Source organism: Xyrauchen texanus, chromosome 16, assembly GCF_025860055.1.
Source record: "Xyrauchen texanus isolate HMW12.3.18 chromosome 16, RBS_HiC_50CHRs, whole genome shotgun sequence".
In the NCBI taxonomy this organism is placed as follows: Eukaryota; Metazoa; Chordata; class Actinopteri; order Cypriniformes; family Catostomidae; genus Xyrauchen; species Xyrauchen texanus.
The window spans coordinates 9,062,615-9,090,080 of record NC_068291.1 but is presented as its reverse complement, the minus strand read 5'-3'; the positions used below and the strand labels follow the sequence as shown (position 1 = coordinate 9,090,080).

The 27,466-nt window shown below is 41.7% G+C and overlaps 1 protein-coding gene across 1 annotated transcript in view; it reads right to left on the bottom strand.

Moving 5' to 3' along the window:
- Positions 1–238: 238 nt before the first annotated feature.
- The window catches only part of LOC127656635 (leucine-rich repeat and fibronectin type-III domain-containing protein 2-like), a 265,381-nt gene continuing 238,153 nt past the window's right edge, over positions 239–27,466 (bottom strand). The window contains exons 3-4 of the mRNA XM_052145050.1: positions 8,565–9,960; positions 239–1,208 (exon numbers count right to left, since the gene is read on the bottom strand). Of these exons, the coding sequence (XP_052001010.1) occupies positions 239–1,208; positions 8,565–9,940 (2,346 nt within the window). The 5' untranslated portion in view covers positions 9,941–9,960. The remainder of the gene's footprint in view (positions 1,209–8,564; positions 9,961–27,466) is intronic.

Genomic DNA, 27,466 nt, shown 5'->3' with positions numbered 1-27,466 from the left:
AGAAAAAAACCATTGGATCTATCTGTAATCAAATGGACAGAAGGATAATAAAATTTACATGGAAAATCATGCATTACACAGTCATGGCCAAAGTCATAAGGTGTCTTTTTATTATGGCCATTTGAGTCCTCCTTGACATCATATGATACAGCAAGTTAAGTTCCTTCACAACTGACATGTTTTTGACAATGTTAATTTTTGTTCTTGTTTTTTGGCAGTGCTAATCTTTTATTACCTGTCAGACTGTACTCTCCATGACCCATTCAGCACTATCAAATGTTGCTTTATCACCTTCCCCTTCGCTTTCATCACATTGCAGGAGCATGCCATTGACCGAGAGACTCCTCTTAGTCCAGATGTTACTGATGCGACGTGGTGCATTGCGAAGGTACTGCGAAGCACCAAAGTCACCCATGTCAAATGAGTGGCTACGCTTGGGCTTGTTCTTTGATGGCAGCATTACAAGACTCCCAAGCCAAGAATCTCCACGGCCTAGCAGAGGCTCCTTGTCAGTAGGGGGTCTCATGGCCATTTCCATGGTCCTTGAGGAAGATGGACCACCTGGATCTCTTTCAGGAGCCTTCAGGTCCAAAGAAGTAAATGCCCCAAGAAGGTTGTCCAAGTTTGGTCGTGTCTTGGTTGATGTTTGCTTCCACATTTTGGGCAAGGTGCTGGACTCGCAATGCATGTTGAAAGACATGACGTTCTCGCTGCCAAGGGAGTCTGCTGAAGAAGATGATGAGGATGAGACGCTACTCTGCAAGGAGCCACATTTGAGTTTCACCACTTCGTCCTGCATCACCACTATGGTCTTTAGAGCTTGTGATGTCGGCATGCCATTGTTAAGTCGCTGTGTCGCCTGAGTTCTACCATTGGTCTGAGAGCAGGTGTTGCTTACTGTCACAAGCTTTGCAACCTGCAAACCGCTGTTCACTTTGTAGCAAACCATAAGAATGACAATGAAGACCAAGAGGGTGGCCACGATCACTCCACCAATCACCAAGATCATGGTACCCCCCAAAAACTGACTGTGCAGTGTTTGGCAACGGGGGTACTCATCACGTGTCTCAAATTGCACGCATCCAACTATGTTGGTCGCAGTGAGTGTGGTGGCGATGTCTTCCCAGATGGCCAGCACACACAGGTCATACTGCATCCCTGGGATCAGGTTGTTGACCACAAAGGATTTGCTGGTCACTGGAATCATCCTGTGAAGATTGGCATTAATAAGAGTAGGCAAAATAAGTGTTAAAATGATATACCTGTAGAAATGTGTCAACAGGTATACATTTTCGTGTAACATTCTGCATGGTACGGGATGCATGTTCCATGTTTACATTAAAATAAAAATTAGGGCTGTCGATTGAACGCGTTAATTCAGTGCGATTCATTTTTCAAAAAATAACGCGTAAAAAAAAATTACGCAATTAATTGCATGCCCATGGACCATAAGGAAGTTTCCTGAGAAATGCAAGCTTGTAGTACCACCTGTTTACTCCAGAGGGCAGTAATTTAAATTTCAGCTGTATGAGCAACATGCAGTTTATACAGTGAAGAAAACACTTCAGTAGGCAGAACAACACAAACATGCGTTACGTTCTTGAGTTCAAAACACTCGAAGTAGCGCAAATGCGATCTAAGGGATCTCAAGATGTGTTTAAAGATTGAGTATTAAACTATATTTAACTTGACACAGTGACCTAAACATTTTATGTTTATGATACAACACACCCGAGACGTCTGACGTAGGGGTAAATTGACGGGCCCTTAAATAAGCCCTCATAAAAAATCTCCACAAATTCACTTGTGAAATGGATTGCTGTGAACTGTATGCCAATGATTGACTTATGATCAATAATATGGTAGTAAACAATACATTGTATTCTAAAGCTGCTTTTTGTATGGCCATATCAATGATTAACTCTTCTGCTACAGGAATGTAAAGCATTTTAATTATCTGAATATATATATAATTTGTAAATATTTTTAAAGATAACTATGTATAATTATATATTGATATAAAAATGTATAATCATTATATATTGATTTATTGTTATATGAGGGGCTTTCTCAGCAAATATTTGTATGCGATTAATCGCGATTAATCGGGACACCATGTAATTAATTCGATTAAAAATTTTAATCGATTGACAGCCCAATTATATATATATATATATATATATATATATATATATATATATATATATATATATATATATATATATGTTTTTGGACATCACTTTACATAAAACATTTTATGTTCGGAGTTATATTGTTATCAAACAAAATATGGCATATCGCAATATATATTTTTGCATAAATCTCCCCCCTCTGGGTATTATTTTTCGTCATTCTCGAAGGAAAAGCTCAAGAGGATAAGCTTTGGACAAAAATAGATGCAATAGATTTAAATCACAGGCATATATTACACAGAAGATAATTCTTATTAAAATGCACAGTATTATGACTCATTGTTCAATATGTTATGTTGGATTTAATGGCATGTTGGAAAAACCAATAATTACTTGTTTAAAATTTAATTACTTGGAAAGTACTGATCATATCAACCATATGATAAAATAAAATAAAGCAAATAAATATCACAGGCATTCAGTAGTTCTATGTAACCTTTATCCACAATAATTGTTTCGGAATCAGATAAAAAAATATGATTTTTTTCAGAAATAAAGGGTGTTTCTCATTTCTTAAATTGTGCATCCTCATTTCCTCACTCCTCAGTCCTTGAGCCCATGATACGGAAAATGATTAGCTTTCTGAGGACACTTGAGCGAGGAAGCATAGGTGCCTCCTATGCTGTTTTTTCCCCCCCGAAATGTTTCACCTTTGAAGTTTAAATAAACCATAATTGTCACATATTTCAGCAGTGTATCTTGAATTATTAGGATTTATCATGAAGATATTAATCAATCAAGATTCAACAATATAACGGAAAGTGCACAGAGGTAATACAGTTGTGCAAAGATGGCGCTCTGAAGTGACGCTTGAGAGAGCAGGACATTCCACGTTACATATACTGTATATCTTGCTTCTTTCCCTCCATCTTCGTTTCATTTCTTGCATCATTTCCTCTTTTCCTAAAAGGGTGGAGCTAGGATGCAATGAAAGGAAGCAAGGAAAGTAAACGAGGATGCAAAGAAAAAGGATCTGACTAAAGCTTTTGATAAAGGGAAGGCCATTTGTATAGCAATTTTGGGCTCAACATCCTGAAAAGCTCCTTAAGTACAGAAAATCTGAAATCACAATTATTATATTTTTCTGACTGCATTTTTTCTGACTGCATCATTATCTACAACATTCTTTGCAGATTCCTGGTAGTGGAGAGTTCTAATTAAAGCACAGTCATTCACCTGACCACAGAGCTCTGAGAAGGTTAAGTAATTCAATAAATGTTTAATGTATCAGGTCAGTCTTTTAAATTCACAATTTTATTTTAAATTAAACAGCCTTTGGTTTATTATTATTAGACTTGCCTGTTAAAATAAAAATAAATGAAACATAGATATCCAGATATTAAAGTTTTATCAATTAAGCATTTAGCTATATGTGTTTAAATTGTATCAGGTGTAATGTCTATTGTTTGTCCTGAAAGTGTCAGCAAAGTCTATGTGCTTACAATGATTTTAGCGCTGTAACGAGTATTCCAGAGCACTCATAAATTTATGAGCATTTTCAAGTACTACTTAGGTTACGATAATTTTTGGAAACGGGGCGCTAAACGTCATGGTTACTGTTGTAACCTCCGTTCCCCGAGGGAAGGAACCAGACGTGTCGAATGAAGTGGCACAAGGGGTCTTCCTGGGACACCAAACGTACCTCTGAACCTGAGAAAAGGCCAATTTCAAGTTGGTAGACAGAATTTACATGCCCCGCCCCGGGCATACGGGTATAAAGGGAAGCAGGGCAGCAAGTGCCAGTCAGGATTTTGCACTGAGGAGCTGAAAATAAGGTACGGCCATTTACAGTGGTAGGTCTAGTGCTGTGGCAGGAGGGACACAGCATCTCGTTCCTTCAATCGAGGAATGGAGGTTACAACAGTAACCATGAAATTCCCCTTCTGTCACTCACTCGACGTTGTGTCGAATGAAGTGACACAAGGGGTCCCATCTAAAAACGGCACGCACTGACCGTGTTACGTGAACTGTCGAGACAGGTGCAAGCAGGCTACTGCATGCTAGAGGCAACTGTGTCGGCTGCACGTAGCGCTACCCAATGTCCCTAAAGAGATGTCACATACAGACCTTAGGTTCCCCGCACACCTGAGGGGGGGGGGGGTAACAGGTGCTACATGACTAGCATGGGAGCAAGCCCGGCAGCTACGGCCTTTTCTCTCACTATGTCTCTCACATAGGACGTGAAGTGGCATCTTAACGCTATGAAACGCATCAGGAAGGCGGTCTTTCTTGGTGCTATTCTTTCAGGGGGAAAAGACCCTGCAGTGGCCACATCCTGCCCAGTCAAGGAGGAGGTAACATGTGGCAAATACACCACGAGGGTTGTGAAGCCGTACATGGGAAATGGCACAGTGGTAGGTCCAGCCTAATGAGGGGGGACTCTACAGCACGGCGAGCAGGGCTGCCCAAGGGAAACGCGGGTCCGACAACAGGGGGACCGTACAGTGGGAAATATATCACGGGGAGTTTGCCTGAGATGGGAACTAAGCCCGTGGAGCCCGATCCCAGTACAGAGCACCTGTAACTCGTAGTGGGTCTGGCCGTGAATTGCTCCGCTGAATTCTGACCTGAGGAACCGATCGAGTAGCCGTGAGGGGGGACGGACGTTTCCAGTCCAGCCTCGTGCTCGCTGCGGCCCAGGAAAGCATAGCGGACATCTGTGTGTCAGGCTCAGACTGGGCGAGCAGACCTGAAGGTGGCAGTCCAGACAAGTCATCAGCATCAGACGCCGCTGTGATGCTCTCCGGTGCAGCGGCGATGTCGTCATCCAAGGAAGGCTCAAGGGAGAATGCCGGCTGGCCGCAAGGCGAGCCACACTCATCCCGAGCTCGGACGGAAGCAAGCAAGGGGGGGGCGGGTGGTTTATGGGGATTTAGCCCGTCGTCATCCCCAAATCACCTTCATCTCCAGCCGGGTTGTCCTCAATACCGTGGGAAGAAGGAATGATGCAGGGGGCGGCTGAAGTGGCTTTCTCCCGTGAGGAAAGAAAGCCACGACCAAAATGTTGCCATGGCTATGTTCTCGCAATGAGAACATGAACCATTCATAAAACGCTGCCTGCGTGTGATCGCAGCCCAGGCATGCGAAGCAGCTTTTATATCCGTCAGAAGTAGAGAGAAATCAACCGCATCCAGGAACTACATAGAGGCAGAAAAACATCTTTAAAAAGATGCGTCCTGAAAAGGACGTTCAACGCCTGCTGTGTATTGCACTTTTATGAGTGGGAACTCAAACTATTTTTAGGAGGAGAAACACTCTTTCAGGCAGTGAAAGCGCTGTCGAAGTCCCAGGGGCGTGGACTGCACAGTGTGCAGAGAGAGAAAACGCGCTGTAGATCCAACAGCAGTGCTTCTTGCCAACAGAGATGAGTGAAACAGTGGTGAACTCAGCTTTGCTGTTGCACAACCGTTCGGCTCCGAAGAAAAATTCTGACTGGCACTCGCTGCCCCGCTTCCCTTTATACCCATATGCCTGGGCGGGGCAATCAAATTCTGTCTGCCAACATGACATTGGCCTTTTCTCAGGTTTAGAGGTACGTTTGGCGTCCCAGGAAGACCCCTTGTGTCACTTCATTCGACACAATGTTGAGTGAGTGACAGAAGGGGAACTAAGATGAATCATAAGATGGATACTACGATCTACTTAGGCTTATGATGCTTTTGGGAATGAGGCCCAGACTGGTCCAAGCTGACAGGAAGGTGACAGTAACCCAAATAAATAGCGTTACAACAGTGTTATGCAGAAAAGCATTTCTGAATGTACAACACGACGATCATTGAGGCAGATGGGCAATAACAGCAGACGACCCCTCCGGGTACTGTCATCATAGAATAGGGAACTGAGGCTGTTGTGGGCAGAGGCTCACAAAAACTGGACAGTAGACGATTGGAAAAACATTACCTGGTCTGACAAATCTGGATGTCTGCTGAGGAACACAAATGGTAGGCTCACTGCAACCTCAGTTTTATGTTCTTGTCTGACAGAAGTGGAACCCAACATGGTCTTCTGCTGCTGTAGCCCATCCGCTTCAAGGTTCATCATGTGGTGCATTTTGAGATTCTATTCTGTATTCGTTATTCAATACAATTGTACAGAGGGGTTATCTAAGTAACCGTATCCTTTGTCAGCTCAGACCAGTCTGGCCATTCTCCGTTAACCTCTCTCATCAAAAAGGTGTTTTTGTCCACAGAACTGCTGCACACTAGTTGTTTTTTGTTTTCGCAGCATTCTCTATACCCTCTAGAGACTGTTGTGAGAGATCAGCAGTTACAGAAATATTCCAACCAGCCCATCTGGCACCAACAATCATGCCACGGTCTAAATCACTGAGAATTTTTTTTTCCCATTCTGGTGATTGATGTAAATATTAACGGAAGCTCCAGACCCATAGCTTCTATATATTATAAATGACATTGCTGCCACACGATTGGCTGATTAGATAATCACATTAATAATACTTAATTACTTAATAAAGTGGCTGGTGAGTGTAAACAAAGACAGTACATTGGACTGTATGCAATGAATTGGAAGAATACATATATGAACTTATATTATTGTGTGTGTCCTTGTTAAATGGGACACATTCTTTTTATACGCATGGAAAATGTGGTTCAGGATATTACAGAGAATGTAAGTATTATTAATCATTTTCAACTGACTAATAGCTAGTATTATAAGTGATTGTATCACCTCGCACTTCACTTCTACTAGTCGACAATGATTTTGAAACATTTTATTCATTTTATGTAACACGAACAAATTTAACAAAAAATATTTCTAAATTCAAATTACACTTCAAACGAAACAAAAATATAATCAAAATAACGAAGTGGCTTAAATATATCAATAAAAGTAATTATTATTGGAAAAAAAGCTCTAGAAAATGTAATAAATCGAATAATTTTTTGATTCAACAGACGGCTTATAGATCGATCGTCAATTACATTTTATGTTCTGTACATTTAGAATTTGGAAATTAACTTTATTACCACATGCTGGTGAAATATCCAAACTGCAAATGCAGAAACTGAATTTGGAATTTGCCCTGAGTTAAAAGATGGTATTGAAACATCTTAGCACAATGCAAATTGCGCTTTGTGCCACTTCATTTACATACAATACACCCACAGTTTGTGTGCCTGCACCCACAGTAGTGTAAAACACTCCCACCCAAGCCCGTTTACACTTTGCAGGTGCGAACATTAGCATTAGAATTAGCTCTCTCAGTAAAATTGTATTAAGGTGTTGCACTGTGCTTTTCACACTCACGAAAATAGAGCCCAATGTGTTGCAGTTAATGGAAAGCTGACAACAAAACAATTTAAACTAAACTAAACAATTTTTCAGACTTCTTTCTCTGCCACCTCTCTGCTTCGAGGATACACAGTAAAAAAGTTGTAACATGCGATTACTACCTAAAATATCTATTTCTACTTAAAAATTACCCTTAAAAATTTGGTGTAACCTGATGCATTCAGGTTGATTTAGACATATTAAAAACATAAAGACTTGAATTAAACCAGTTAATTTAGATGTTTCCACATGAAGCACATTTGTTAGGTTTTCTGATAATTTGTTTTTCACAGTGTATATAACCTTTCAGAAATCTACAAATAGCATAAAACTATGTTTTATAATCACACTTTTAGTGGGTGTATGCATAAATTAAAAAAGCTTTTGAAATTCAATAAAAAAAAAAAAAAACAATTATAGCTTATATTACCGTATCGCTGAATGTACTGCATACTGCACATCACAATGGCATTACTGGGGAATTACCAATTCCCGCAATTGTCATGTAATAGACGCTATCATTTACATGGCTCTGACTATAAATCCACATAACATCCCTACTGTGCTGGAAAGTACTTCAAAGTGTGTGTGTGGATTATCAAGTGCTGTTGGTGGGTTTTAGATTGCCTTTAAAATTCTGTGGAGATGGGTAATTCAGTAAAGACATTATGGCTACGACAGTCACTGAACAGCATTAAGAGCCACAAGAATAGTCCTTAAATACGTTTTTAAAATTTTGCAAACATGATGTAACAACCAGTGTCTAGCATGCCTCTTAACATATGTGAGTCATCTTAAATGCCACCATAGATACTACCTTCAGTGTTAGCCCAGATAACACTTAATTTATTTGATCAGACAAACTGTATTCAATAAATGTATATGGCTGAATTGTGTCCTAAAATTTATTCATGATGTGTCTCCAAGTACAATGCAATGATAACCTTAATCAGTAAACACAAATGACTGGGAAGGTCATGGAAAAGTCATGGAAGTTATTGGTAAGAAAGCGTTGGAAACTTGTAATTGGTGTGTACATAGTTGTAGAATTTTTGAAGAAAACAAACATGGAATATTTACCTGTAAATCAGGACATCATCTTCTGAACAGTTGTACTGGAGCTGGTACATTTTGACTTTGGGTGCCACTTTGCTAACTGTCCACTTGACCAGAGCAGAGAGTGCGGTGACTTCTGACACTAAAACTACCTGCTCTGGTTGGGCTTTAGTCTCCCCTTTACTTGTTTTAGTCGAGCTGGTGATGTCTGATAGTCTGGATTTGGGCTGGGATGTGCGGTTAGTTCCATTACTAAGGTGGGGGAGCTGGATGATGGAGAGCTCTATTGAGGCTGTCGATTCTCCAGCTGCATTTGCTGCAATGCAAGTAAATGTCCCATAATCCTGAAAAGTGGTGACTATAATGTCCAAAGTGCCATTTTCATAGACTGTAGCTCTAGATGAGTTACTGATTAGTCGGTCATCTGGAGCAACCCAGTGTATGAGAGGCATGGGGTCACCCACAGCCTTGCAACGTAAGCTGGCAGTCTGCCCCTCTAAGACCAGTAGCTTATGCGTGTGTTGAGTAATTAATGGTGGTTCACAGACAAACTCTTCTTCTCGCACATACCAAAAGTAGCGACCTTTCAGACTTGGAGGGGAAACACATGTTTCCATATCATCCTCCCGCTCTAGACGACGCAACCAGAGAATCTCACAGTTACAGTGCAAGGGGTTACCACCAAAGCTAAGAGAGAGGGCTGGGGCAAAGGGTGTATTGAGAACAATGTTACTCTGTGACCGAGCAAAGATAGGATCGGGAGGAAGCTTCTGGAGATGGTTTGATGTCAGGTCTAGTCGTGCCAACTTTTCAAGATCAGTAAAAGTGCCTTCGGCAATGTGGTTGATGAGGTTGTGGTCCAGACTCAGCTGGTGTAGGTTGAGCATTTTGCGGATGGCCTCCCAGGGCACACTCCGGAGGTTGTTATAGGAGAGATCAAGGTCTTCCAGTGTGAGCAACAGGTCATCAAAAGCTTCTTTGAAGATATGGGTCAGTTGGTTGTTGTTTAGGATGAGGTGTTGCAAGTTTACTAAGCCTCGTAGGACATCTGGGCCCAGCTCTGTCAAACGGTTACTGTCCAGATGCAGCGAACGTAAGGTTTCCAGATCCACAAACGAGAAAGGCTGGATGAAGCTGATTGTGTTCCGTGACAGTGTAAGGTCCACAAGGCCTGTCATGTTGATGAAGTCCTTCTGGGTGATCTTAATAATGTAGTTTCCCCCCAAGCGTAATTCCACAGTTCTTCTGTCAATGTCAGAGGGCACGAATAGCAGTCCTTTGGATGGGCATAATGTACCCAAAGATTCTGAGAGATTCTGGCAGACACAATATTTTGGGCAGGCGGTGGTCATCATCACTGCACTCCCCAGGAGAAGGAGGCTGCAGAGCACGCTGGCCATGGTAAATCACATGCAGGGACCTGGCAGGGCAACAGGAAAAATAGTGGTGAGGCCTTCTTGGTCATACAAAGATTCACTAGCTTTGCAAGGGCTATCAGATTAATATAATCTAATAATACATTCTGCTTAATTCTAAAAGACAAACAAAATAGAGAAATGGTAAACTTTTTGAATACATTCAAAGCTTGAAAAGCTTTACATTTATCTCTTTAATGTCTCTTTAATTAACAGATTTTAGCTTAAGAAACCCTGAGTCAAGAATCCCTTCAGGAAAAGGCATTGTTCTGATGTCCCTAACCACAAAAGATGTTCTATAATATTTTTTTGTCATTGGTGCTGTCAAATACTAAGGGTCTCTAGGGTTTCATTATAACTTTATTAAGTAATTATTGTATACCCTATAATTACAGAGATAAGGCCCATAACAATTCTCAAAAGTGTACATTAGTGAAAATCTGAAAAACTGAATTTGGTACCATTTCTGGCTTTGGTGTCACATACTATCTCATGAAAATACCTCTTTGCAGTCCTCACACCCCTTTCAGAGTACTGAAGAAATACTAAAGTGTAAAATATGTTGTTGCTGGAACCAGGAGTATTTATGTGAATTCCACAGCAGGCTCTAAACATCTGACACTGAGAAAATGTATGGTGTGATCACCCTCATATGACATCCAATAATTCCTGCTGACATTTGTATCATCAATTCCAAATACACTAAAAATTAATTCAATATTAATCAGCATTCTACCAAATTGATAATCTAATGAAAATGCAGGGTAGACAGAGCTGTTGTACTGTATAGCAGGTGTCTGTGAGAAGGAGATGGTTTAATTTCCAGTAGTTAATATGGAGAGACAACTAAGTAAGCCATTGTTTGAGCATCCTTACCAGCATAGCATCATTGGCTCAACCAGTGGTGTATATTTGGAGCAGGGTTATATGTTTGATGACCAATGGGGAAAGGGGGATGTTTTTGCAATTCTGCTAATGGCACATACATAACACACTGCAGCTTTAACATCATGCTAGTCCATTTAATGTAGTTGAACACTAATTTGTTCTTACTCATAAATGTTAGTTAGCCTAAATTAGGGTGAAATTAAGAGGAGGTATACATACAATATACATTTAAGGCATTAATTAAAGGGGTCATGACATGAGAAACCAAATTTGCCTTGATCTTTTGGTATATAAGAGGTCTTTGTATCATTAAAACGTCCTGCAAGTTTAATATTTTAAGACGTCCTCCCCATTCTAAACGAATCATTTATTTAATCAAACTCAAAATACAGCTCGTTCTGGATTCATGGTTAGAAGTGACGTGTCGGTTAGAAGTGACGTACCAGCGTTTGCATATGACCGCCTCCAGCGCAAGACAACTACGCTCATTTCGTATCGCCGTGCGCTTCACAAGTGTTCAGTCGATGGACAGCGAGCTCTGACAGAGACTACTTGTGCACAGGAAAATTACGATGCCACACAGATGTGCTGTTCCTGGCTGTGGTCAAACAAAACCTCTGAATAAGCTGCCGAAAGATCCAGACGTCAGGGAAAAATGGATGCAGTTTATTTTTTGCGGACGTTCCAGTCACGGCAGTGTTAACTTAAGCGTTTGTTCTGTACATTTTAAGGATGACTGTTTTGAGAACAAATCTCAATATGATGCTGGCTTTGCCAGAAAACTGTTGCTCAAAGATAAGTCCGTGCCGACTATTCTGGGAACAACGACGACGCAAACTGTAAGTAATCTATTTTAAACTTTAAACTACTTTTTAAAGCGCAATTTCATTCATTATGAATAATCACAGTGTTTTTACTTAGTTTACTTGCATATTGTTCTGGCTGGGGGCGTCAATAATTGATACATAGGCACTGACGTTAGCCAATCATAACAGTGGGCGTTAACACTGAAGTCTTAAATGGAAAACGCCCCCAAAACAGACTGTTTGAATCAGAGGATGAGAAACAGGGTGGGAAAAGGTCATAAATCACTAGATTTTAAAAGTTTTTCTTAAAAAAAAAATATATTAATACTATAATTGCACCTAAGGGAACATAATAATACAATAAAAAAAAACATGTCATGACCCCTTTAAGAGATGGTGTGTGGAAAGAATGGTGCAGTCTTGAAGAGTTATTAGCCTTTAAACTGGGATAGGATAAAGTATTGTAACATATTACAGAAATACAGCTGGTGTGGAAAAAGCTTGCAGATCTAAAAGTTAGTGGAAAACTAGTTTTAAAGCATAAGAGAATTGTTTAATTATACAAAACAGGGATATGCCCAGGATGTCTACATTATAGACTAAAACTAAGATAGTCTTATTAAGACTGGAACATTTTCACAAAGCATAATATTGTGATTATCCAAACCATGTAATCAAAACTGTCTGCATCAAAACAAATAAATTGTCACTTACAGAAGTTAAAGGGTTTTCATTGGGCATTTGACTGACATGCCTTTGGCAATATTTTTTGCTACAAAGAAAATCACAGATTTATACCAAGACATGTTTAACAGTTTGCCCTCTCAGCAATTACAAATACCCAGCAGACTACTTCTAGCACACTAACACAAAATACATTCTTGTTTTAAGGTCTGTAGAATTTTAAAAACTTTAAGATTGAAAATGGGATGCACTGTGTATCTAATTTCTAGTCTATGATAATTTCACACAAAAACTAATATCTTGCAGAGAAGGAAAATTGTGCAATTCCTTTTCCTTTCTTCTAAATAATTTCCCAAACATTAACCACACAATCTCATTGCCAGGAAATTAATAGAAATTGATAGATTTCATGGAAATGGAACAATATATCAGAGCCATGGCACAGTGGTTATCCATTGTACACATAGGGCCACAGGTTTGAATTCAACCTTCATGCCCTATTTACATTCCCACTTTGTCTAATTTCCTGCATATCTTCAATTTCCTGTAAAATTAAAGCAAAATCCCAATATAAATGTTCCTATAGCTCAACTGGTAAACTCATACTGATAAAATGTATAGCTTCAATAAATGTCAGATATTAACTTCTTTATTAAAGGGGCAATATTTGAATTGATTTTCAGGGACATTTTATACCTTTTATATTTTTTTCCTTAACCATATGAAAACAACATTTATGCCACATTATTCTTTTAGCTAATATATAAATATTAAATAAATGCAAATTGAAATCTACACACACACACACACACACACACACACACACACACACACACACACATATTTTGGTGCAGCTATCCTTATGAGGACCCTCCATAGACATAATGATTTTTATACTGTACTAACTATAGATCCTATCCCTTAACCCTACCCCTAAACCTAACCCTCACAAAAAAACATTCTGCATATTTACATATTCAAAAAACATTGCTTAGTATGTTTTTTTTTTTATTTATTTTTTTATTATGGAGACAATAGAAATGTCCTCATAAAGCACATTGATAGCATAATATCCTTGTACTGTAATTACAAGTAACCTAAAAGAACTTCCTCGTAATCCACCAACATTGAATACAGCTTCATTCCAATGTTCATTCAGGACTCACACTGCATAGAATTCTGTAAAGGTATGAGAAGTGTGCTTGGGACAAGGGGATATTAGTAATTTTTGACACCTAAAACCTGATTAGGCTGAATACAGTCAAAGCTTGCCCTTTAGCAGGCCCCTATTTCTTAGGTAAGTTTTCTGCATTTCCAATTCGCTCATAAATGGCAGTCAGGGCCCATCTTTATTCATTCCTATCCCAGTCTGCTAATGTGCATACACATATATAACAATTACCGAGCAACTCAACTTCTAAAAGCATCCATACCTGAATTTCATCTAAATCTTCAGGATGAAATAGCGAGATTGAAACAAGGAAACAAAACCATTTTATCTTATGAGCAAAACATCTTGCTGGCAGAGGAAATATTTACTCTAAATCAAAGGTTAGACACATCTCAACCGTTATTAATTATTGCTATTTTCCATATTTGAAAATAATAGCCACCAAAACTATAAGTATGTCGGCTATAAAAATAAATAAGTAATAATACAAAAAAGTATAGGAATTATGCAGTCGCCAAAAAAAAACCAATTACATTTTAGCCTCTTTAAATTAGTCATCATTTCTGCCATACAAAGCCAAAACACAGTGACTGTGCCAACGTTGAAACTCAGAAAAATGGCTTTAGGTTTTTGACTGTCCAGTCTGATGTAAAAGACTCTTGTAAAAGTTTTCTCTGAACCTGAGCCAACACACTCTCATAATGTTATGTCGCTATAGCAATTTTTATAACTTAGTCCATTGCCTGCATCACCAAAACATCACCCTTTGTCTGTATTTTAAATGTTACTCTGATACCATATTCAACTCATTTTGGAGGATTTCAATACTTTACTCAATTTTAAAATGAAATAAATTGATAATCCTGTCATCATATTCTTTGCATTATTAATTTTTTACTTATTTGAAAATTGTTTTGTTTGATGTGGGATACAAAGGGGTTTTTCATAAATTCCAAGATAAGCACCATAAAAATTATCATAAAAATAATCCATGTTATTTGTGGTCTGTATTCCAGATCTTCTGAAGCCAAGTGATCACTTTGTGTGAGGAAAAATCCAAATGTAAGAATTGATATTCATATTTTAGTTCCCTTAAACCAACCCCACTGTGTGTATATACATTTTTTACATTTTTTTTTTTCAAATTAATTACATTAAATGAATCAAATAATTTTCCTTATGAAGAGCCATGTCATAGCTAAAGAAAAAGAATAAAACATTTTCAGAACAAAGTTGAAAGCTGGGAATAATATGATCTCTAACAATCTTGCAGAAATCAGACTAAAAACAAGTCGAGTAGGGAAAAAAAATTCCACCTGCAGACCACAAAATGTACTGAATATATCGACATCACAATTAAATCTCTCTACAAGAAAATAATTAGTCGGGTAGTACTTATAAATTAGGTTAGAAGGAAATTTCTTTGATTTTATTTGTGATTAAATATTTATGGGGTAATTTCCACATCTGAATCCAGCCACACCCTGCTTCAGACATGCTTGTGTAGTGTCTCGGGTGCGTTGCGTCATAAACATAAAATGTTTAGGTCACATTTGCACTCCTTCAGGAGTTTTAAACCGACAGCCCTAATTATATTATATTATATTGCAATGTTATTCAAATTAGTTTTACTACATTGCCTGCTTGTTACATGTTTTATATTGTTTATAGGGTGGGGTTGGTAAATATTAATATGATAGTATAATTTAAATAAATTAATATTTAAATTAATTACATAAAAATAACATGCTAAAACAATTAACACAATTAATCTCGTCCCCTGACCTGTACATAAATTCCATACTTAAAATATTACATATTTTCCTACCATAAGAGCAATTTGGCTTGGTACACATAATGGACCCTGCCAGCTTCTGTGATACAAAAATGTGCATCCTTACTTTTGGTCATATGTGCACTGAAAATTAGTGATAGCACAGTGTGATCAAAGTATATGTGACCGATCACGGAAAGTAGGGACACAAGTCGGTTTTGGGGCATTTTGAGTTATTCACATATTCTGAAAGTGTAGTCTCCAAGCTTTCCAACGATTTGTAACACATGGAAATCTGACAATATTTGGAGAAGTTGTGGCCATTTGAAGGTGGGCACTCAAAAAAGCTAAAAGGGTAGAAAACGGCCTCAAAAGATTGTGCAGTTCTCACCTCTCTCTGCTGCTGGGAGTGACAATAGGGCTCATTTACATCTCATTTAGATAAGCCATACCCCTGTAAAGCTCCCCCTGTAAAGCACAGGGGGAGCAAAAAGGTCAGGAAAATGTGCCATCAAAGAAAAAAAAAGTTTGCAAACAGGTAATAAATAAATGTCTCTTAGCATCTACCGATAAAACTGTATAGGCAACTCTTATGTACACTGAGTGCTTTTCATACAAGAATGTAAAACTAAATTCAGGTGGTTGGTTGATAAAGTGACATTCCACTTTCATCGTCGCTCAGATCGTCTTCAGAATCAGTGAACGCTTGTTCATAAGCATCCGGCTTGTCGAAGAAGTACTTCAAAACATTTTCGTTGTAACGCCACGGTTCAGCTTCGTCTGCGACATTCTTTGCGGCGTCCATCTTCATTGAATTTTGATATCAGATAGAGCCGGCTAGAGCGCTGCATAATAAGTAGCCACGCTGTTGGGGGCGGGGGCAAAAGCGCCGGCGGCTATTCAGTACGGAAATACACACAGACAATGATACGCCCCTACTGCATGCTAGAATCTCCGAAAAACAAGCCGATTTCAACCTCAAAATGTACGCTTTTAAATATACCAATACTGTTATCTCAAACATGGAGAGGCTTCTTCATGATCTCAACTAACAGATTCTGCAAAAAAGCGGAAATCACCAATTTTGGAAAAAAACACTTGTTTCTCATTTTGCTCACAAGTTGTGCTGCCGACTTGTGTCACTGGTTTCCGTGACGGGTCACATATGTGGGGCTTTACAGTATTGTTACTGTGAGGGGAGACTTCCAGAGAAGACTTGTTAAAGACTTGGCTGAAACCAACATGAGCCTGTTTACAAGTAAAGAATGAGAGGAGAGTGGTCTATCAGCAACATGAGATAACATTCTCTTAATAATGTTGCGTGCCTCTGCCAAGGTCTGTTAACAGCTAATATAAAATGCCATTTCCTGTGATCTGTGGACCAGGGCCTGGTGAAAATGGAAACTGGAAAATGCTTTCACATACTAAACCGGAAATCAAACATGGCTGTCATATGGAGTCGTAAGTCCACTGCCAGTCCTTTGACTCAAGTTACTCAACCGATCCATACATATCCCTGCTTCCAAGATGCCCAGGTAACTCCACATTCCCTGTGAATCTATCCCTGATCCTTTGACCCTCTCTGCCCTGGATGGAAGGCCTCTGGGCTGCAGAGAGGTTATTAGGCACACTACTGTCCAATTACCAACACAGGAAGGAAATATCATTTGATCTCATCAAGTCCCCCGACTTTCCCATAGTCCTTGGTTACTCCTGGCCTCTTCGCCTTAACCCCCACATCTACTGGATTACTCGTTAAGTTTTGGAGTGGGGCCAAGCCTGACAAACTGTCTGTCTTATCTTGAGTCCTCCCAAGCCAAATCCCAAGTCACAAGAGTCCCTTGATATCTCTCAAGTTCCCCCATGTATCACGACATCCAACAAATTTTCAGCAAACGTAGGGCTACCACACTTCCCCCGCATCGGCTCTACGACTGTACTATTGACTTGTCACCCGGCTCTGCTCCCCCAGAGGCAGAACCTTTTCATCGTCCCTTCCTGAGCAGGCTGCCATCTCTGAATCCCTAACATCTGGCTTCATCCGAGCCTCAACCTCACCTGCTGGAGCAGGATTCTACTATATTCTCCAAGCTTGATCCCCGTAATGAGTACCACCTAGTGTGCATCAGACAAGGGGGCGAATGGAATTCAATTCTCCCACAGGGCATTACGAGTATCAGGTCATGCCTTTCGGCCTCACCAACGCCCCAGCTGTCTTCCAGGCCTTAATCAATGATGTCCTTCAGGAATGGCTTAATCAGTTCATCTTTGTCTACCTGGAGGACATCTTGATTTTTTCAAGCTCCCTTCATGAACACACGGATCATGTTAGGAAGGTGCTTCATCGACTTCTGGACAATCACCTGTTTGTTAATCCAGAGAAGTGTGAATTCCATGTGACTAAGATCCAGTTCTTAGGATTCATAATAAGCCCAGATAACATCGAGATGGACCCCAAGAAGGTACAGGCAGTTGCAGAGTGGCCTACTCCCTCCTCAGTGAAGGATGTGCAATGTTTCATGGGGTTCACTCATTTCTATCAGAAGTTCATAAAGTATTTCAGCACAGGGAACTGTTAGCGGTTACAGTAAGTATGCCTTGGAAGAATAGAGACACTGGCTCAAGGGTGCTCAACATACATTTCTTGTTCTGACTGATCACAAAAACTTGGAATACATCCAGCAGGCAAATCAACTTATTCCTCACCAAGCACATTTGTCTCTATTCTTCATCTGTTTTCAGTTTAACCTCTCTTACTTTCACCTGATAACCAAGAAGAAATAGTGGGCCCCATCATTCCAAGTTCTAAGATTTTGTCTCCGATCAGTTAGGGAATCAAGAACACGGTTAAGAGGGCACAGATTCAAGATCCTGATCGCGGAGGAGGTCCACCGAACCACCGATTCACGGTTCACTCTCAAGTTCTCCAGTGGGGACATAGTTCCTGCCTCACCTGCCATCTCGGCATTCAATGTACCCTTCAGTTCCTGCAACGAAGATTTTGTTGGCCTACCATCAAGGAAGATGTACAGGAGTACATTTGTGGCAGCTTGTGTCTCATGCAACCAATGCAAAGTTCCACACTAGTCACCTCAAGGCCAGCTTCATCCTCTCTCCATTCCACAACAGACCTGGTCCCACCTGTCTATGGATTTCATCACTGGACTCCCACCATCCCAAGGTAACAATGCCATCCTTGTTATAGTGGACAAATTCTCTAAAGCATGCCAGTTTATTCCATTGCCCAAGTTACCCTCCGCTAAAGAAACTGCTAAAATAGAAGTCTTTCAAGTCTATGGTAATCCACAGGACATGGTTCCCGATAGAAGACCCCAGTTTTCCTCTCGTTTCTGGTGAGCATTCTGTCAGCTACTCGGGATGATGGCGAGTCTATCCTCTGGGTTCCATCCCGAGTCCAACGGACAAACTGAGAGGCTCAACCAAGACCTGGAGACCACCCTTAGATGCATGGCCACCCAAAACCACTTTCCTGGACATCTTTTGTCATGTGGGCTGAATAGGCACACAACACTCTGAGGACTTCGGTAACCATAATGTCTCCTTTTGAGTGCCAGTAGGGGTTCTCACCCCCATTGTTTCCAGACCAGGAGGAGGAGGTGGGAGTTTCTTCTGCTCAGAGCTTTATTCAACGTTGCTGTCAAACCTGGAGGTGGGTTAGTCTTAAGCTCCTCCAGAGCTCCGAGCAGTACCAATGCCAGGCCAACTGCCGTCGATGCTCTGCTCCTCCATTGCGACCCGGCTAGCGAGTCTGGCTCTCTACCAGAAATATTCCCTTGAGAGTTGAGTCCCGCAAGCTGGCCCAGCATTTCAATGGTCCCATTAGGATAGCAAGGAGAGTAAACCCTGTGTCTTACCGCTTATATTTACCCAGATCACTCAATAGTAATAGTGTTTCATGTATCTTTATTAAAACCTGTTATGTCTTTTCCCTTTTCTCCCACAGTCAGACCTCCCCCTCCACATGATCGGAGGCCAACCGGCTTACACAGTCCACCAGATCATTTATTCTCGCCAGGTCCAGATGTCCCTTCAGTATCTGGTGGACAGGGAGGGCTACGGGCCAGAGGAGTGCTCCTGGGTTCCTTCTCGAGACATCTTGTATCCGAAACTTATCAGAAAATTCCACGCTCATCATCCAGATTTTCCGGGAGGGAACATCTGGAGACGTTCCTGGGGGGTCTTGTCATTCTGTATTTTGTACACTAGATGTCCCCATTTTGTTTTCCCTGTGTTTCCCACTCTTGTCATGGTCATTCATTTCACCTGTGCTTCATTACCTATAATGTATTTAAGTTATCTGTTTTTGTTCATTCTTCACTTGAGTTCACTAGACCTGTTCTCTGGTGCTCCCTTTTCTCAGTGGATTACTGGCTGATATTGTTTTACTTTCTGTTCTTTGGAATTTGTATTTTTTTTTATTCCTTTTTTGGACTGCTTATTTTGTTTTCAGTTTGGAATTACTTTTTTGTGAAGTGTAATGCAGGCCTGGATGAAGCACAACAGAATGCAGGGATCACATGATTTTCAAAGTTTTAATTACTTTTAACCAGGCACAGCATCTTAAAACATGGCATTAATGACTCTGAAACCAGACTCTGAATAAGTTCAAAAACATCAGTCTAATACATAAATAGATATTTAAATGTAGCAGATGGAACGTAAAGGCGTGGTCACGTTTATCTTTGCACAGCAAAATGTTGTGGCCAAAAAAGGCATGGGCAGATGTTGAGTGCGTGTGAAAACAGCAGCCTCTTTTTTTAATGCTGAACTTATACACTGGGAGAGTTAAGTTAAAAAGAATCTTGCAGCTAAAATTATATTATTTTCTATTGTGAATATTCAGTTTAGCTGTGCCTGTGCTGAGGTGAAAATGGAATAATAAGGACATTTTTGCATTGATGCAGGCAAATATTTGCTACAGCAACATCTTTGTCATGAGAGTACCCTGTTTAGGATAGTTAAGCCAACTCATCCATTTGTGTGTGTATGAAGACTTGTGTGTTTATATTTGTCTAGAAAACTAATTTCAAGCATTTAAGCAAGCGTTTTGATCAAATGGCTTTTAAGATCATGACAATTATAAATTCAAATGAGAAAAGTGTGTTCAAACGTTTGACTGGTTGTATAAATGAGCTTAGCTTAATCACTACTAACTTCAGGGAAATCAACACATGGAGATCTAAGGGATTCAGAAATTCATAAGCCTGGACTTTCGTTTTTTCAGTTCAGCAGGCATTACGGCTGAAGAATCATAGCTTTAAAATGTGAAAGAGTGTAAGAGCACATCAAAAAGTCTTTTAATCAAGCGTAGGAGAAAGTAAAACAGCAGGATATGAAAATGTAAAGAGACAGCCAAACACAAAGGTGAGATAAAAGCAGAGGCAGCACAATCACACCGAGCTGAAGTGCAAGATGAAGGTAGAGCTGCCATGATATGGAGGCCCATTTGCTTGAGTGCCAGGCAATAACTCCCCAGTGCAGATGCATGATTGGGCACTGGCTAACCATTATGACAGTAGGAAGTCAGTATGACAGTCTTGGATTGAAATCCTCATGACGTCTGAATGCATGATGAATTCTGCACTTGACATAATATTTGTGAAATAACATTTAACATTTTTTATTTTTTTTTTAAAAGGACACATATATAAATGTTCATTTAACAAGAGTGAGAGAGAAAGCCATTGGATAAGAGGTTGTCTGGATTGGCAAAACTTGATGAAAACTGAAAAAACAGCAAGCTATAAAAAGTCAAGAAAATGTCTCGGGTTACATGTGTAACCCTTGTTCCCTGAAAAAAGCGGAACGAGATGCTGCGCTGCTAAGTGCTACGGGGAACAACTCTAGCTGTGAACTGAGCTGAAATAGTGTGTGTAACACGTCAATGAACATTGACCGGAATTTATAGCCTCGGCTGATGTAATCATTAGATGCACCTGCGGCTAGGCTATAAATGGATACGTCACCAGGTGTTGTCAGATACTTCTTTTTGAAGAGCAGTCCTGGGACGTCCCAGTGCGCTTTTTTCAGGGAACAAGGGTTACACATGTAACCCGAGACGTTCCCTTTACAAAAAGCTTCACTACGATGCTGCGCTGCTAAGCGCTACGGGGAATGCAATACCCACGCCGCCGCACTTGGGGCTGTCCGGACCCCTACGGTTGTGCAGTGTACTCACAAAAACGCGAGAGGTCTCAGACATGAGCTTGAGATGTCGACTCAAGGGCATAAGAGCCCGGAGTAGCATAAACATCTAAACCATTCAATTTTGATGAATGTGTGCAGAGAGGACCAGCCTGCCGCATCACAAACTTGTTCAGGCATGAGCTGAGATGTCGACTCAAGGGCATAAGAGTCCGGAGTAGCAAAGCATCTAACCCATAAAGTTCGATGAATGTGTGCGAAGAGAACCACATTCATCGCAACACAAACTTGTCATAAAAACTGATGAATGTGAGCGGAGAACCAGCCTGCCGCATCACAAACTTGTTCAGGTATGAGCTGAGATGTCGACTCAAGGGCATAAGAGCCCGGAGTGCAGAACATCCAAACTAAAAAAGTCCAATGAATGTGTGTGGAGAGGACAACCTGCCGCATCACAAACTTGTTTAGGCATGGGCTGAGGTGTCGACTCAAGGACATAAGAGTCCGGAGTAGCAAAGCATCTAGCCCATAAAGTTCGATGAATGTGTGCGAAGAGAACCCTATCGCAACACAAACTTGTCATAAAAACTGATGAATGTGAGCGGAGAGGACCAGCCTGCCGCATCACAAACTTGTCCAGACATGAGCTTGAGATGTCGACTCAAGGGCATAAGAGCCCGGAGTGCAGAACATCCGAACTAAAAAAGTCCAATGAATGTGTGCGGAAAGGACAACCTGCCACATCACAAACTTGCTGCAGAGGGAGACCTCTAGCCAAGGTTTTAGAGGAGGAGAGCCCTCTGGTAGAGTGTGCCCTGAAACCTACTGGCGAAGCTTGACCGCGCGCCTCGTAGGCCAGGGCAATAATGAGGATGCCTCTTTGAGGGCACCCCGCCCACCAAGCAGTGGCAAACCGCAGTGGCCACATAGAACCTGGCAGTGGCGAGGCAAGTGCCCGCTGACAGTTCATTCTACAGAAAATTCAGAACTGAAGCAAACTGGCAGTTAGCTGGTTCTGTAATAAGAACTTTAGTAGAAGGAAACGCATGCAGGCGCATTTGTGTTACTACGTTCATCCCCTCCCGAGGGGGAGGGGGGGGCTGGGTGACTCGGGGAGAAGTAGAGGAGACATTGCGCTATCAACAGAGGCGAAGAGGTCCACTTCTGCCCTGTAAAATCTACCCAGATCAGTTCCAAGTGGAGGGAGCCCTAGCACTTGAAATGGTCTCGATAACCTCAAGAGAAAACCCTGTGAACCTCATTTGGTACCCTTAGGGGTCAGACATGAAAGGTTTCACAATTCGGGCCAAGGATAAGAAGGTCCTCCCTGTTTGGAATCGCCCGAGGCGAGCTGTCGAGGAGAGGAATTAACTCAGAGAAACATATCCTGTTCGGCCAGCGCAGCGCCATTAATAGGAGGCAAGACCCTTGCTGGTGAACATTGCCAAGACTCCCGGGAGCAGAGAAACCGGGGAAAGAAAAGCATACAGACGCATTCTGGGTCATGTATGTGTCTTAACGTCCAGACCCAAGGGGGCTGGGTGATTTCAGGGAGAAGTAGAGGAGACATTGCGCTATTCATAGAGGCGAAGAGGTCCTCTTCTGCCCTAAGATCTCACCCAAACTTGTTCCAAGTGGAAAAAGCCTGGCATTTAAAAAAGGTCTTGATAACCTCAGGAGAGAGCCCTGTGTCCCTCAGTTGGTACCCTTAGGGGCCAAACATGAAAGATTCCACAATTCGCGGCAGGGATGAAATATTGCCCTGTGCCTGAGATAGAAGATCCTTCCTCTTCGGAATTGCCCAAGGCAAGCCGTCGAGGGAAGAAATTCGCTCCGAGAACCAAGCCCTGTTCGGCCAGCGCGGTGCTATCAGTAAGAGGCAAAAACCATTGCTGGCGAACTCTGGCCAACTACTACCTTAGGGTGGAGTTCTTAACTCCCCTGTTGGTATTTTCTGTCTGGACAGTAAATCTGCTCCCATATACGGCCATCCAGGAATATAACTGACCTGAGTGACAGGAGCTTGCCCTGGGCCCTAAGGAGAATCTGACGTGTCAGAAATACAGCTGACAGGAACGTGGGTCTCCTTGATGATTTATGTAAGAGGCTACCGCTGTATTGTCCACCCGCACCAAGACATGGCAGTCTAAGGAGGAGGTATTTCAGGGCCAGAAATACAGCCATCAACCCGAGACAGTGACTGTGACAACCGAGCTGATGACCCTCCTATCCCCTTAAGCTGGACGACCACTTAAGACCGCTACCCCGCCCGTCAGGGAGACATCTGTCGTTAGCAGCCTGCGAAAACAAGACGCACCTAGAGTGGGACCCAAGGCAGAAAACCGTAAATAACCCTATTTAGCCTAGGGGTTTTGGCCCTTGGAAGAAATCCCCTGGCTTTTGGCCACAACAAAAACGGTCTCATGAGCAGAAGGTCCAGAGGGATCACCGTGGACGCGGTCGCCCTGAGACCTGGAAATCGTTGATACTGATAGCAGTGCAACCTTGACCTAGCCTGACTTTGCTCAGGGTGATCTGAATGGACTCAATCCTAGCGGGAGACAGTTGTGCCCGCATTGTGATTGAACTCCATATGATGCCCCGATAGACAGTGTTCTGAGTGGGAGAGAGGATGCTTTTCTTGGCGTTGAGCCTCAACCCCAGGGAAAAAGATGAGCTAAGACGATGTCCCTGTGCTGAACTGCCAGTTCCTGGAACTGCACTAGGATCAGCCAGTCGTCTACATAATTCAGAATGCAGATGCCCCGGAGTCGCAAGGAGCCAGCGCTACATCATGCATTGTGAATGTGCGAGTAAAAAGGGCTAGGCCGAGTGAAAGAACCTGATCCTGGAAGACTTCGCCCCCGGAAGCGAACCTCAGGAACTTTCCATGTTGTGGCAGAACTTCTAAACGATGTATAGAAGTGCATCATAAGATCGATGGTGACCAGCCAAACGAGCTGTAGGGCTTGAGACACGACCGTCTTGACAGGCATCATCTTGGACTTGAACACCCACGGGTAGTTCAAGCTTTAAGATCTAAGCCAGATGCCACCCCTCACCCTCCATGGGAAACGGGAAGTATTTAGTGTAATAACCTAACTCTCTCTCTGGAAGGGGAACACATATCATGGCCCCTTTAACCAGGAGATTGAGTTTTTTTTTTTTTACATAAAAAAGTAATCCGGTTTACGGTAGTGAGAACACGCCGTGGAAACACAGAAAAGAGGCGAGTGAATTAAATCCTGATGCCCTTATAAGACCCACAGAAAAGAATATATCTGGCAGAAGTTTCCACGCTGCCAGGATCTCTGAGATGGGTATTATATTTGAACACTTCCTGTTGAGGGGTTGTCGAGTGTTTCGCGTCCTGAATAAAATGCAGGAACAGCGAAAACACCCAATTTTGACGGAAGCCTCTGCAACCCAAAACACCAAGAGGTGTCAGGAATGGAGGGGCTTCGAGGGGGTACCAGGAGGGGTGAAGTGAAGCACGCGCCCTGTCCCGAGGGGAGCTACCCCCTAATCTAGGCGCAAGACCGTCAGGGTTTTCTCTTACTAGAAATGATAGCCCTGAGGTCTTGCTTTGGGGCTGGCGAGGGAGGCGAGACTGTCCCCAATCCCTGGGAGGAGGAGCATGACTCGCCACGCTTTGCTTTTGAGCCTCCGTTCAGACAGGACTGAGGCGGGTCTGAGGCTTGCTTGTCAAGCGCAGAACCCACACTCAGGTCGTCCGAGAGGTCATTCTGGTAGGCCTGTAAAACAGCATAGTGTGCAGAGCAGCACCAGCCTGACCTGCTGCTTGATAAGCCCTTCCCACTAAAGTGGAGGTTGTCCTACAAGGCTTTGAGGGGAAAGAGGGCTTCTTAAGTGACGATGCCGAGCCCGGCGAGAGATCTCTTCGACCGGCGGCATCACTGAATACCCCCGTGCCTCAGCACCCACGATGGTCGAATATAATGACGTCGAGGGTATGTGAACACGGGAAGAAAATATATATATATATATATATATTATATATATATATATATATATATATATATTTTAGGGGTTCCTCCATGAGCGAAAAAGCTCTTCATGGAGGTTATCAAAGAAGGGAAGGGACTCATGAGGCGTTCCCTTTCTTAGACTGGAAGATAAAATCTATCCCCTAATTTGGAGGGTTTGGTGTCTCTTTTTCGCATGGCCAGTCCAATCTGGCAACCTCTTGAGTAACAACATCGAGCAATTCCTCCGTAGATTTTTTTATCGCGGATGGAAAGCTTGGAGGCGGGAAGAGAATCGCGATCATGATCCGAAGAAGCATCGGAACGCGCTTCGAGATCATGTGAAGGACCAGCTGGGTTTGGGGAGAGAGTGAGAGAAAGGGATCAACCGTCTCTTGCTCCTCAGCCATATCCATGCAAGAGCCCCACGAACGATCTTTATTTTTTTTCTTTTTCGTGAGTGCTGACTCCCGGAAGCAAGCGAGGCAAGCACGAAGCACTCTGCCTGTTAAAGCAAATCGCAGTGCTGGCACCCGCCCTGCTGCAACGCGAGAGCAGCGTGCTCTTACCCCCAAACAAACAGAGCAAAAACTGATGTGTGTCCTCTTCAGCTATAGAGCAAGAAGAGGGAACACGCACCGTTCGTGACTTTCAGTCATTCTCTCTTTTTTCTTTCTTTTTTTTAAATATATATATATATATATATATATATATATATATATATATATATATAATATTTTCTAAACAGAAGAGAAAAGAGAACAAAGAGAATAATGTTCACTGCACACTGCCTAACTGATTCTAACTCCTAACAGAGGAAAGAAAGTTTTGATAGGGTTTGTGAAACACACAGAAACAGAATCGCTCTGAAAAAAGAGTTTCTGACGACACCTGGTGACGTATCCATTTATAGCCTGGCCGCAGGTGCATCTAATGATTACATCAGCCGAGGCTATAAATTCCGGTCAATGTTCATTGACGTGTTACACACACTATTTCAGCTCGGTTCACAGCTAGAGTTGTTCCCCGTAGCGCTTAGCAGCACAGCATCGTAGTGAAGCTTTTTGTAAAGGGAACATGTCTTAAATAGCATAACACAAATAAAAAGAGAAGGTAAGCTAAATAGAAAATAAAATAAAAAAAATAAAGTGATGTACTGAAGAACAGTATATAAGGAGAGAGAGAGACACATGTGTTCCCACACATTTGGCTTATCCAGTCATATGTGATTATTACTGGATAAGGATTTTTTTTAATTATTTTATAGAGATTACACTCTAAAAGGGAAATGTATTGCTGGTGATATATTTTAGAGCTGAGCATAACAAGAAAACTGTATATTTACCAGACATTGCATTTACTAGAAATGTCCAAATCTTTTGGGGTTTTCCTTCATAAAAAACAATCTTTAAAAATTCCCAAATATTTTTAGGTTATCCATAACTGTAGAGCCCCATGTCAACAAGCTTCCTCCCCTGTGGCTCATCCTAAATGAAGAGTCTTGCATCTCCAAATCATTTTTATTAGTAAGGTTTTTACGAGGCTGACTTGCAAAATGGGTAAACAAATAAGCGCTCTTTTCTAATGAGCAGGTAAGAATTTACACTCCTTAAGTGCTCAGTGACCTGACCTCTATTATAAACAGTGGAGACCCCAGGCAAGGGTGGTACTATGGGGTGGCCGTGGCCACCATAGACAGAAGCATGGCCACTCCATTGTCCACCGCACTCGCAATTGCAGTTTTGGTCATTTTTTGTCTTGGCACAATTTTTTTTTTTAGAGGTGGAATCGTCTCTGTACAACCACAACACACAGGAGACATTGTATCCACGCACCTTTATATTTATAATGAGCATGGCAACTATTTATGTCAATATCAATTTAAACAATTCACTCTGCTGACTCACGACTGTGCAGCAATGCACAGCTCAAACCACATCATTAAGTTAGCCGATGATATGACCGTGGTGGGTCTCATCAGCAAGAACGACGAGTCAGCATACAGAGAGGAGGTACAGCGGCTAACAGACTGGTGTA